A 13,216-nucleotide genomic window follows, 5' to 3' on the forward strand; every position below is an offset into this window, starting at 1 on the left:
TCTTTTCACTGGGCCACCTAGCTACCCCCTTCCCCCATTAAATTTTTAAAATCCTTACCTATTGTCTTGGAATTAATACCCTGTACACAGCTAGGAAATGTCTGAGGTCAAATTTGAACCCAGGACCTCCCTTCTCTGGGCCTGTCCCACAATCCACTGAGCCACCTAGATGCCCCTCCCCAATTACATTTTAATCTGGCTCAGGCAGCACTGGGAATATTTGAAGTCTGCAATGTTGTCCATGGGCCACCAGTATGTACGCCTCTCTGGCCAAAGGAAATCCCAGTGAGGAAATTCTTTCTACCAATGCAGATCATCACCTGCTCTGCAATTTGTAGTCTTAAGAGAATTAATTGTCACCTTGCAAGGCTCAGAGACTTGCCTAGACTCTTAAAGACATTATGTGTCAGAGATAAGACTTGAACCTTTCTGACTCCTGTAGCTATCTCTCTCCATCATGCCAATTATGATGATTCTAGTAGCTATAAGAGCTGTCATATGTATATATAATAAATATAATCTATTATCTGTGGAAGTAGAGAGAGACAAGAAGTTTTTCCCCCCCTTAGGTCACAGTACAGTACCAAAGAAAGCCTGGAAGGTTTTCTCCTGACAGATATACATGATAAAGGCAGGAATGCAGAGCAGGTACATGTGGAGAACACCCTCCTATGCACAGCTGTGGGCCTGGCTCAGCTCTTTGTTATCTTCATCTCAAACAAACTCAAAGAAAGGATTTGACCAGCAGCCAGAGGGATCTTGATTAAATAACAATTCTTCAAAATTACTATGCCTTTTCTTTTTCCTCAGAAGAACTGAAGGAATGACTTTGTGAGATTGAGAGGTCCTGAGAACCAATTGGGAGAAGCCAGGTTATTGTTGTTATTCAGTTGGGTCTGTTAGGGTTTTAGTGACTGTTAGGGTTTTTCTTGGCAAAGATACTGGAGTGGATGGCCATTTTCTTCTCCTGTTCATTTTATAGCTGAAGAAACTGAGAGAAACAGGGTTTACATGTTTTCCAATTTATATATTTTTTCCACTTGCCTGCAAAAACAATTTTTGACATTCATTTTCTAAAATTTTGCGATCCAAATTCTTTCCCTCCCTGACTCCCCTCTCTACAAAAAAATATTAAGTATCTTGTACAGTCATAGTTATATTTAAATTAGTCCAATCCCATCTTGTCAGAGATGAGAAAACAGAATCTCGGAGAGGTTGTCATCTGCTCAAAATCATTTAAGTGGTAAGTAGCAGCCAGCATTTGGCCCCCTTTTTCCTACCAAGCACTCTTCTCAACACTCCACACTATACTTTGAGTAAGGGTGATAAGACTTTCTACCCAGCTGACCTTTAGAAGTAGGATTACTGTGGTTCTATAGCAGTGATGGCGACCCTATGGCACAGGTGCCAAAGATGGCATGCAGAGCACTCTCTGTGGGCAGGTCCCTACCCTCCCACTCCCCTCCCCTCCCCCCCATTCATTACTAGAAAGGCAGAGGGACTCTGACAGAGCTGTCCCATTCCCCCTCTCCACTGTGCCTGATGACATTTTTTTCACATCCCCAATCCTCTGCCCAGCAGCCAATGGGAGTGCACAGGAGGTAAGGTGGGTGGCTCACAGGCAGCAGAGCTGGAGGGGAGCTGTGCACTCAGGCCACTCCCCTCCCCCTCTCTACACTGGCTGAGGACATTCCTCACTTCACCTGCCCCTCTGCCCAGCAGCCCAATGGGAGTGCCCAGCACTGAGTGGGGAGGGGCCAGGTACAGCACTTGGGAGGGTCAGGGTCTGGTACTAGTCTTAGATGGTTTTTGTAGAGCCAGAGTTTAAATACCTTTGGTAGTTTGGTGAAATCTATGATTCCCTTCTTTTATATTTTAAATAATGGAAAGAAATACTACATTTCAGTTAAAGATCAGTGAAAATCAAGATGCAATTTTTCCCATCCAAGTTTACATACCTCCTGAAATCCAGTCATGGACCCCTTGTCTGGGGACCCCAAGTTATGAACTCTTTCCTTAGAGTATAGGGAAATTTCAGCTCTTTGTTAGTGAATCTGAAGGAAATTGAGATTTCTCTAGATTGTACCTTTTAGAAGATGCCAGTTTTTCCATCAAGTAGAAGTTGATCTTACAGCCAGAAAGGTGATGGAAATGCTTGCTAGGCTAGCTTATGTAGTATACAGAATTTGGGGTTATAGTTTTTTTTTTTTTTTTGAAACACAAAGGATTAATTTATTTGAAGGATGTTGTTAGGAAGGTGGGTTAAAGGAAAGCCCTATCAGTTATCTCAGGAACCTCAGGTGGGGGAAGGGAAGTGAAGATGGAATCTGAGTAAGGACCTGCCTTACTCAGTTTTACAAAATCTATCTAAAGAAAATAAATGATTTGATTAAATTATAAATAATGCTGTCAATTAGATAACTCTTCACAGATTCAACTCCTCTCTAATTTCTCTCCTTATAAACTCCACAGCCACTAAGGTAAGGGAGGGAAGGCAGGGTGGTATTAGGAAAGGAAGATATAAAGGGTCTATCTAAATTAATAATTTCTTAAGTAAAAATATCAATGCTAGGCTAAATTTCAATATTGAAGCTAGATAATCTAAGAGCTCGCTCATTGACTTCCTCCCTTCACAGAAGATCCAGTCAACTGCCTCTCTCAGGATTCTAAAACCTCTAACAGCTTTTTGGAACTCAGTCAAAGTTAGAAAAAAAAACTATAACCCCAAATTCTGTATACTACACTTAGCATGTTCCCTAACCCCCACCAAAGAAATCAAGCATTGAGGCCTAAAAGTTCAAATGAATTTGCTTAATGCTTTCTGTGCTTATAGGATTAGTGCGTGTGACCCATAAAGACATATATCGACAAAGAGACAAATACACAGAGAAAAAGAGAGATAAAGGATGGGGGAGGGGGGAGGGAAAGATATAGAGACTCAGGGAGACAGATACAGTATGAAAACCTGCGGTATGGTTTTTTCTTTGTCCAGAAAGATGGGGAAAGAATATGAGAGGAGCAAGGCGTGAAATGGGGAGAGAAGGCTGAATGGTTTGTCAGTAGAGAAAACCGAAGCTGGGATATGGGTATACCTAGAGAAATAGCCTTTCTGTTTTCACTGTCTTCCCAGCTCTGTTCCCAATGTAAGGCTGCAGGCCCTCCAAGAGCCGTCTGCCGTTTTACAATATATTAAAATGTAATTCTGGCTCCTGTTCAGAAACTTCAAGCCTACCCCCTTCCTCGCTGGAATCTATTCCCTAGATCTTGCTCCCCACCCCGTCCTCTAGTGCGCACAGAACAGTTTAAATATAAATCAGTTCTCCGCACAAACATAACCCCAGTGAGATCTCCGAAAGAGACTATCTCCGGAACTTTAAAAACGCAGGTTTGCTGCAAGTGAAAACAAGCAGAGACGAAAGCAAGTAAATCTCTGTAAATCTCTACTGAGGAGGGGTGAGGGCTCGCTCACTCTTACCTGTTTGGGGAGTAGCCTCCCTGCCACCACCACCCCTTGCCTCTCTCCAACTTGACATTCTGAACGGAAAAAATAAATGAGAACCAAATGTGTAATAATCTAGACTCGATCACTGCAGCGTTTTAATCCGCGCCCCCTCCCCACTTCCGACCTTACTCTATCCCTAAAGAGAGGTGTTTTATTGGTTTCCTTCTCTAGTGAGCCCAGCTCCTGAGTCTCGATCCTCCCTCTCCCGGATAGAAAAGGAAACCCCTTAGCTTAGGTCTCCAGAAGTTAGAGCTAGGTGTCAGAAACACCTGGCTGGGCATAGGAGGGGCGCGTGCCACTCTGCGCCTTTAAAGCTCCTTCTTCCACACGGAGAAAGAGGGAGGAGGAAAAGTTTCATCATCAGCCTCGGAGTCCTGACTTATAAAAACTTTAACCTCACTCTCACTCACTCACTCCGCCAATCCAATAACTCTCACACACTTGGACAGAGTTCATCTCTGACTTAGCCGCGAAACTCCTGGCCAGGGGAAGACAGTCAGTCACTTTACTACTGTCTTCCCGAGAAGACTCAGCCTGCGCTCTTCCCGGGACAAACTTCCAACGAGGGGACCAGCGGCTGAAGAAAGAGGGTAACTGAGAGCGGGACTCGTCAGTCCATCAGCTCGGTTCAAGGACTTTTCCCTAAACCCCTAACGCCTGAGGATGGAATTCTCATCTGAGTACAGCAACTCCCAGAGCAGTAGCACTGTCTCCAGCATTCATCGGTCAGTCTTCTGCAACATTAAGGTGAGGGCACACTACCTTTCAGTCCTGGGATTCTGGGATATATGTATATATGTATAACCTCATGAAGTTTCTCCCCAGGCTAGCTGGGGAACCTCCTGGTAAATATTCCGAAGCTCTGTCTTGAGGTCAACAGATTCTGAGAGAGTTGCTCTGAGGCCCCCGTGGTGGCCCGCCACCCAGGCAGTGTAGCGATTCGGTTTTTGTTTGTTTGATGATAATCAAATGTTTTGTGAGGGTTTCCACTTTGTGTGTGCGCGCTCACGTGAATTTCTTCGGGAGCAGCAATTGGACGGAAAGTGGTGCGCTCCAATGGTTCGAACCCACAAATGTCGAGTTCGAATCCCACCTGTTTCTTGGGACCCGTGCGACCTCGCTTCATCTCTTTTGTCCGAGGTTTCTTCCATTGTGAATTGGGGAGTCTGGACTAGGTTTCTGAAGTCCGCGCCACATCTATGGTCCCAGGAAAACAGTGAACACAGTTTATTCAGCAAATGTCCCCAGCACAGAGAATGCATTTAGTTGGTCTTTGGCTAAAGCAAAGAGCCACTTCTTCATTGGTACAACTAATAACTAAAACTAATAGTAATTTCATTCTTGAAAATACATAGCAACTTCCCTCACTAATTTGCAGGACTGAGGGGTTTAGGAGCGTGGAACGTGGGCATACCCTCAGACATTGATATGTTAATTAATTTTGCTGAACTGCCTTTCCTTTTTTCCTTCTTTTCTTTAAAATAAAGCACATAATCCCGTAGAGTGGGAAAGGGAGAGAGAATACATTCGGAAATGACAGTGATCTAAAAACAAAAGCTATCTTATTTATTTTTAAAGGAAAATAAATGGTAACATTTGGGTTTGCCTGTAAAATTTCCAAGTATTTTAAGAAATGTGATAGTGATTTCCAATTAGTTAATGCTTATTCTTCTAGTTGGCAGAGGGTTAAAAATCTTTTGAAGCCACTTGCGACTTTCTCTTTTCATAGTTGTTGACACTAGAGATACATTCATTCTCATACATCCTTTGCTTATCTCTTTAATGGGTCCGGTGTTCTTCCAGCTACCTTCCTACCTTCCCAGCCCTCTAGTTGTCAGGGTTTCCATTGTTGAGAATTTCCTCTTATCAGATGGTCACCATACTTAGGAAACACTTTAACTCTTCCCTTGCAGGAACTCAGTCACATTGGGTGGGAGTGGAGAGGGAAACAGAAATTTGGGAAACTCTTATTGCAAGCGTTTCTGTCTTCAAGATAAAGATGGGAGGCTGGTGATGAGGAAAACCCATATCTGTGAAAGTGTGTATGTAAACACAGAAGTATGCTTCTGTTTCCCCAGTGAAATCTGGTAGGAAAGGAGGGATATTCCCTTTACTTGTTGGCTTATCAGGGGTTGTGTAGTCACTTACACTTTTCTGAGACAACCTTCCCCAATTACAAGACCATCTTCTCCTGCCAATTTAGTCAAAGGTATTCCTTTGGGGAAAATTCAATTTAATTTACTTCAACAAGCATTTATTAAGCTCCAACCATGTGGCAGACACTGTGCTAGACATCCATGATAAAAAGTCAAAAATGAAACCAATTTTTGTCCTAAATGAGCCCACTTTTTTTTTTTTACTGGTGGAGATGTACATAGTTAAAGAAATGTTCATAGGTAAATAAGCTTGTACCTAGATATGTACATAAAGAATATATAAAAAGTGATTTTTTTGGAGGGGGGGGGGTTAACTAACAATGGAGGCTAGGTAGAAGATAACATTGGAGTTGAGCTTTGAGAGAATATGGGGATTCCAAGGAGAGAGAGGAAGGTTTTTTACTTCTTGCAAGGGAGAGAATAAAGAATAATTTTTTTTATAGTTGAGGAAATGAAAGCATAAAGTAATTCCATTTTATAATAAGATTAAAAATAGACTTTTGGAAATAGAACCAGAACTAGAATCCAGCTCATATAGCACAGGACATCAGTCCAAAAGTTGAACACATTCCTTAAGTGGAAACGAACCTAACCTTCTGGAGAATAACATGAGGATCAGGATCAGGTGGTCCTTTATATATAATTTGGAAAAGTTATGAGAAAAAATCAACTGATTCTGCTTAGGACAATCAACCTACTTTAGGAAGAAAACTAAATTATGTAATGATGGCAGATTAGGAGACTTTTATTTTGCTAATGGCCAAAAAAAGGATCCTGGAGTCATAGAAGACCATACTCCATACTATTGAACAGACAATGCAATAAGACCTTTGAAACAAATATGATTGGGGGGGGGGAGGAGCGGAAATAGAACAGAACATAAAAAAGATGAAAGGAAGCATTGAAAAAACTCTGAGATAATCCTCCAACTCTATTTAGGACTGGTCAGACCTGTATAAGAACACAGTACCTAGTTTCTTGGCTCCACAATTTAAATGGGAGATCAGTGGAAATGTTCAGGTCTGAAAATTAAAGTGAAAAGGATAAAGGATTTTGGATTACATATCTTGACAAAGAGAAAGTTAAGGTGTGAATCTGCAAAAGATGAACTTATTTACCTTTTTTTGTTATTGTTGAGAGGAAGGTTCTAGTGGGAATTTCTTAAGCCAAAATAGGATAGATTTAGGTTAGATATTGAATATGGAAAGCCTCCATGACTGTAAGGATTCTTTAGCTTTGGAACAGGAAATCTCTGTTTCCTAGAGAGGCATAGTCACTGTAGAGTATAGAGTGTTAGACTTAGAGTCAGTGCTAGATCAGAATTTTAATCCTTTTTCAAATATCCACATTACCAGAGTTGAAGCCTAACTGGAGTCATGGCAATAAGCCAAATTATTCTTTCAAAGTCCTTTTATCCCAGTATTTTCTTTCATTTTACAACTTCCATCCTCTCAATCATTTGGTAGCATTATTATAATATAGAACTAGGTAGTTTATCTATATTAAAAACCAGAATTTAGTGAGGCTGCACTTCAGATATTATAATTTATCAAATGGAAATCAGATACAACTCTATATGTATTTCAAGGCAATAGTGTCAACTCCATTTGAATAAGTTGATAAAAAAAAAAGACAATCATTCATAGTGCAAAGAAGTCTATAGAGGATTAATCAACAAATCTTTACTGATCATTTGCAACATGTCTAACACTGTAGTGTCTGGATGCTATGGAGATGCAGTGATGACTTATGTTTATAGCTAGACTTTTAGACCTAATATACAAAAGCTTTACTATACAAAAAGTGACGGTAACTGACATACTTCAAACCCATTGGTGAGTTATGGGGATGTCTACCACAAGCAAGTAAAGACTTCCCCAGGAAGAATGGACACAATTTGTTCCAATGGCCTGGAAAGCAGGGTCTTGCCATTGGACTTGGGTGACTAGAAGATAGAGTGAAGCTGATGGCTTTGTGCAACTCTGCCTCACTTAAATCAAATTCATGTTCCAGTTGAAATATCACTCCATGATGTCATTGGTCCTCTTCCAAAAAGAAGGAGGGACAACAACAAAAGCTTTATAAGGCATAGTCCTCATCCACAAAGAGCTTAAAATCAAGATTAAGAGAGAGAAGATATGGGTGCTAACTTGGTTTCACCCCTTAAAATCTGCTTGACTTTTCACTTCCTTCACCTGTATCTTTTAACAGGTTTTTTTAAAGGATCAAATGAATTAATATATGGACTTTAAACTCTGGGATGAAAAGTATTATTATTGGTTCATGAATTTTAAAAAATTCTTCCCTTCTATCTTAGAAGTGATACTAAATATTGGTTCTAAGGCAGATGATTGGTAACGGGTGGGCAACTGGGGTTAAGTGACTTGCCCAGGTTCACACTACTAGGAAGTGTCTGAGCCCAGATTTGAACCCAGGACTTCCCATCTCAAGGTCTGGCTCTCTAGTTGCCCCTATTCGTATATGATTGCTGGTTTTAAGAAGACATTGTCAATATCAGGAGTATCAATCTCTCTCATTGGATGCCATAGAATCATTTAGAGCTGGTCAAAATCTCAGAGACTATGTAATCCAACCACTTCATTTTACAGATAGGGACACTGAGACTTGGGAAGCTTAAGCGATTTGACCAAAATCACACAGGTAGCAGACATCAAAGTTGGAATTTGAACCCAGATCTTTGGACTCTAGAGCCCATATTTTTTTCCACTGTCTTCCAGATTTCTGGATAGCCAGTTATATTAAAGTAGGATATGGATGACAGCCACTGTGAAGTTCCTTTTGATTTTAAAATTCTGTGATTCTCTGCTCTAGTCCCAAGTGTCTGGATAGAAGAGACCATAGGATATCTGAGGTAGTCTTAGGTTTCCAAACCCAATTCCTGGATTTAGAATAAGAAGACCTGAGTTCATGTCCTCATCCTTGGAGAAGCTAGTTCTGAAGGTATAACAAGCTCATTGACTACTCAGCACCTCCTGAAACCAGGACTCCAGTCTACCCTCTTAAGGAGAGCAGGAGACATTTTGAGAGGGGGTGATCATGGACTATCCCTTTTGGATTCTCAACACCCCTATCCCAGTCACCCAAAAAGTACCCATCCAATTAGATTTGCCTTCAGGGACAGATGAAAGGGACCAGTATGATTTCTGGTCTTTGTTGTGTTTTTTTTTAACCTCCTCCCCTCTCTCCTTGACCTCAAAACAAACCATTCTTTTGCAACTTGCTGTGTAGCTGTGGTTAAATCTGTCCACCTCTCTGGACCAAAAAATGAGAAGGTTAGACTACATAGTCTCTCAGATCTCTATCTAGTCCCAGTCATTTGTCCCTGAGTAGGAAACTTTCAGGATATTTGCATGTACATAGTTATTTGCTTGTTGGCCATCATCCTCTCCTCCCTCACTAGAATGTGTACTTTTGGAGAGGATTTGTTTTTTGCCTTTATATCGCTAATGCCTGGTATATAGCAAGCCTGATGTATATTATTATTCGTCCATATCAGAAAAGTCAGATTGTTACCATAGGAAGAGGAGGGGAGAGAGGGAGTGGAATAGGCATCTGAGTTATAGCCTAGAGAGAGAGAAGGGAAAGGGTGGGATTCAGAGCTGAGAAATGTCTGCTTGTTTTAGGAAGGAATTATGGGGAAATGAGGGATGAGAAAAGGAAGGAAGTCTGGAAGGAAAGCAACTGCCAGTAGCCTTCTGAAAAGCTAACTTGGTGTCATATTCTGGAAGAGGCTGGTGTTAAAGGTATTCCTTGACTAGAGCACCTGAAATGGAGTCTTAAGCCTACCATATACCTTCCCAAACCAATTCTCAAATCCCACCTTCTTATGAAGGTGATCTCCTTAATTCTAATGCTTTCCCTCTGCTGATTATCCTCAATTTATCTTGTAAATAGCTTGTTTTCACATAGTTGTGTGGTCTCTCCCATTAGACTGAGCTTCTTGATAGCAGGGACTATTTTTTGCCATTCTTTGTAGCCCCAGAGCTTAGCAGAATGCCTGGCACATAGTGCAAATGCTTATTGGCTGACAAATTGCTAAAAGCTAAGTCCAGCTGATCAGTGCCAACATGATTTCCCAACTCTGTTTTCTTTTTCTTCTCATTCCAACCCCAAATCTTCTCCACCTGCTCAATGATGTGTGAAATTTCTTAAGTGGAATATGCAGCTTTTCGTTCCATAGTTAGGAAATAAAGACTTAAAAAGTTACTGCTGGCAGAAGGGGTCAATTGGTAGACAAGTGTAAATGTATAGGCATTAGAGCAGGGGACAAGAAAATCTTTGTTTGAGGTGGGCCCTGTTTATTTTCTATTGGTTCTCCGAAACTGTACCCTAAGGTACTTTTTTGGAGGGGAACTGGGGGAGTAAAAATGAGGCCTGGCCTGTTTAAATGAGGATTTCTCTCTTTCTTTAAAAAAAAATTGGTACCATAATGATTTTCCCCAGTATCCTTTTCCTTTCTCCTCTCAGAGAACCATGAGATATGACAAATAGCATTTTTTCAAGACAAGAAGAAGTCAAAAAAAGTTAACACAACTGATCAATGCATTGAAAAAGTCTGAAAATATGTGAGTGGTATGCTTGTTCATTTCCCAATGCCACAAAAGGTGGGTGAGGGGTGTCAAGAGGATTTCTTTTTAATTTCCCACAAAGAAGTTTTATTCCCAGGGGAATTCATCTCCTATCTCAGGGTTCATGTCTGGAATTGCCAGTCAGGCTTTTACATTTCCACTCCACCTCCTACTTCCCCAATTTTTTCCATGTTCTTTACATTGAAATCCCCCTAAGGCCTAACAGCTTTACTTCAATTGAGTCAATGGATTAAGATTTTTTTTTCTCCCCAGAACCACTGGCTAGGAGGAAGGGTTTCTATACAGATTATTCCTTATTGTAATTTTCTCAGTAACTTTGTCTTAAACTTTCAGTAATTTCCATCTCAGAGCCAGGATGGCTTTAGGAAGAAGTTGCTGTCCAGAGAGATGAATTTTTAGGATTTGAGGAATGTTGGGGTGGCCCCTTGACTAAGACATTTTCACCGGTCTCTCTTGGTGAAAGAGGTTCATAAATGACACTACTAGAGTGGGAATGGAGTCTAGAGATGCAGGTGCAGGGGTAATTAATCTTTGTTAATGTTTTGGACCCCTTATACAGTCTGGGGAAACTTCTGGATCCCTTCTCTAAGGAATGTTTTTAAACACATAAAATAAAATTCATAGGATTACAGAGGAAATCATTATATCAATATAGTTATCAGTGTATATATATATATATTTCATTTTTTTGAGCTTTTAAGTTTTAAGTTTTTAAGTTCAAGGATACAGACAGTTGGTCCAGATAAGACCAAATAATGATATTCCTGAAACGGTTGCATTATCCAAATCTTCAAGGCATATTTCCTCTTGACAATCAGTTACCATATTTTACATATTTGTAACTTCAAATGATGTAAATTTAGACACCATTCCAGGGGATTCTTTATTTTTCCAAAGAAGGACCTAGCTGTAGTCTAATTCCCCTTCCTCCCTTATTTTTCAAATGAAGAAACTGAGGTAACCCCTTATTGATTCACCCAAAGTCATATAGTAAATTAATTGAGAAGCCTGGTCTGGAACCCTGGTTTTGTGTTCCTTTCTTCAAGCATCACAGCCTCTGCACCATTAGAGATTCATTTTTCTGGGACCAAATGAAGTAATATTCGCAAAGTGCTTTATAAACCATAAAATGTTAATTATTATTATTTGAAGATGACCTTTATGGAATGTAAATAATCCTAGAAAGGATAACACTTTAAGCCTCTCTCTAGATTTAGCCCAGATTAGTTGGCTTCTAACTGAAAGCAACCTCACCCCTTTAGGAGTCAGGAGTGGGACAGGGATGTACCTAAATTAGAGGTGCCATTAGTGAATCTGCTGAAGGCCACAACAGCCTCCACTTAAGCATCTGGGAGAATTCTAGGGATGTTAACAAAGCGAAATGTGGACTGTTTTTAGGAGATTAGAGTTGAGTAAGTCCTTAAAGATTAAACTGGTCATTTTGCAGAGGAAAAAGGAGGCTCAGACAAAGGAGGACGTTGTTCAAGATAATGCCATGGCATGGTCAGGGCTATTTCCCAGGTTTCCTCCTATATTCTCTGTCTCTGTCTCTCTCTAGCTTTCTATTATTTTCAAGAGTTATTTTGATATTAAATATAAACTCAGAACCCACTAGCAACTCCCAGCTGTTGTTATTAAGTCATCTCAATTGTGTCCGACTCCTCATGATCCCATTTGAGGTTTTCTTGGCAAAGACATTGGAGTGGTTTGTCATTTTCTTCTCCAGCTCATTTGACAGATGAGGAAACTGAGGTAAACAGGGTTAAATGATTTACCCAGGGTGACACAGCTAGTAAGTGTCTGATGCAGGATTTGAACCTTTGAACTCAGGAAGATGAATTTTCCTGATTACAAGCTCAGTGTTTATTCACTTATGCCACCCAGCAACTAACTGCCTGCTGAGTAAACTTGAAACTCCAAAATCTGGAATCGTTTGATCTTTCCAGATTTTTTCCAGATTTGTTTCCTGTTGATCTCCTCATATTCTATAATAATTAGTACTGTAATCAAACTGGACTACTTCCTTCCCCCAAACATGCCCAATATTTTCCCATCTCTGTGCCTTTGCTCAGACTGCTTCCTACAGCCTGGCTTGCCTTCCCCTTCCCCCTCCCCCAGCTAAAATCCTACCTATTCTTTAAGTATCATCTGCTCCATGAAGCCTTTCTTGATTGCATCTCCTTTTAATAATAATAATCTCCCCTCCATTCCCCAACTCATTTGTTTTTCTCCATTGCACTTAACACATAATTCATATTATAATCATTTGTATATACATATATACAAATTATATATACATACACACACACACACACATATATATATATATACATGTATATATATATATGTATAATATCTTCTGTACAAACTTGAGAGCTCCTTGAGGGTAAACCAAGTTGTTTTATCTAAGCTTTGTAGCTCCTTGGCCACAGTACCTCTGAACACAAAAATATTTAATAAATGTTTATGGAACTAATTGAAAATTATCTTAAAGATCAAGTTAAACTTTGAAAAGTGAATTAGCACTGAGGCTGAAAGGGTTTCTGGCTCAGAAATCATTATTCTGAGATTTAGAACTACATGGATTCTTAGAGTCCAATCATCTAGTTTCGTCGATATTAGTCACTTTACAGTAGACATCATTACTAACAGCCCAATGTCAGAACATCCAGATGAGATGGGCACATTTAAATTTTTTTTTATTTTTTGGCATATTAAAAGATATAATAGTAGCTTTAATTATCCTTACTTTGGATATCATAGCTAGGAAGTTGTGTAAAAAAATTCATTTATTTTTATATTCATGCCCCTTCCAATCCACATCCCTCTAAACAAGAAAACAAAAAAAAAAAATAAACAAAATTGAGAAAAATAAAACCCTCTTCAAACATGCATAGTCCTAAAAATAAATCCCCACACTGGCCATGCTGGAAAATATATGTCTGTCT

At 40.0% G+C, this 13,216-nt stretch overlaps 1 protein-coding gene across 1 annotated transcript in view; it reads left to right on the top strand.

Annotated features, from left to right (window-relative positions):
* Positions 1–3,986: 3,986 nt before the first annotated feature.
* The window catches only part of SLCO2A1 (solute carrier organic anion transporter family member 2A1), a 146,997-nt gene continuing 137,767 nt past the window's right edge, over positions 3,987–13,216 (top strand). The window contains exon 1 of the mRNA XM_044670003.1: positions 3,987–4,249. Coding sequence (XP_044525938.1) covers positions 4,166–4,249 — 84 coding nt within the window. The 5' untranslated portion in view covers positions 3,987–4,165. The remainder of the gene's footprint in view (positions 4,250–13,216) is intronic.

Source organism: Gracilinanus agilis, chromosome 3, assembly GCF_016433145.1.
Source record: "Gracilinanus agilis isolate LMUSP501 chromosome 3, AgileGrace, whole genome shotgun sequence".
NCBI classification, from domain to species: Eukaryota; Metazoa; Chordata; class Mammalia; order Didelphimorphia; family Didelphidae; genus Gracilinanus; species Gracilinanus agilis.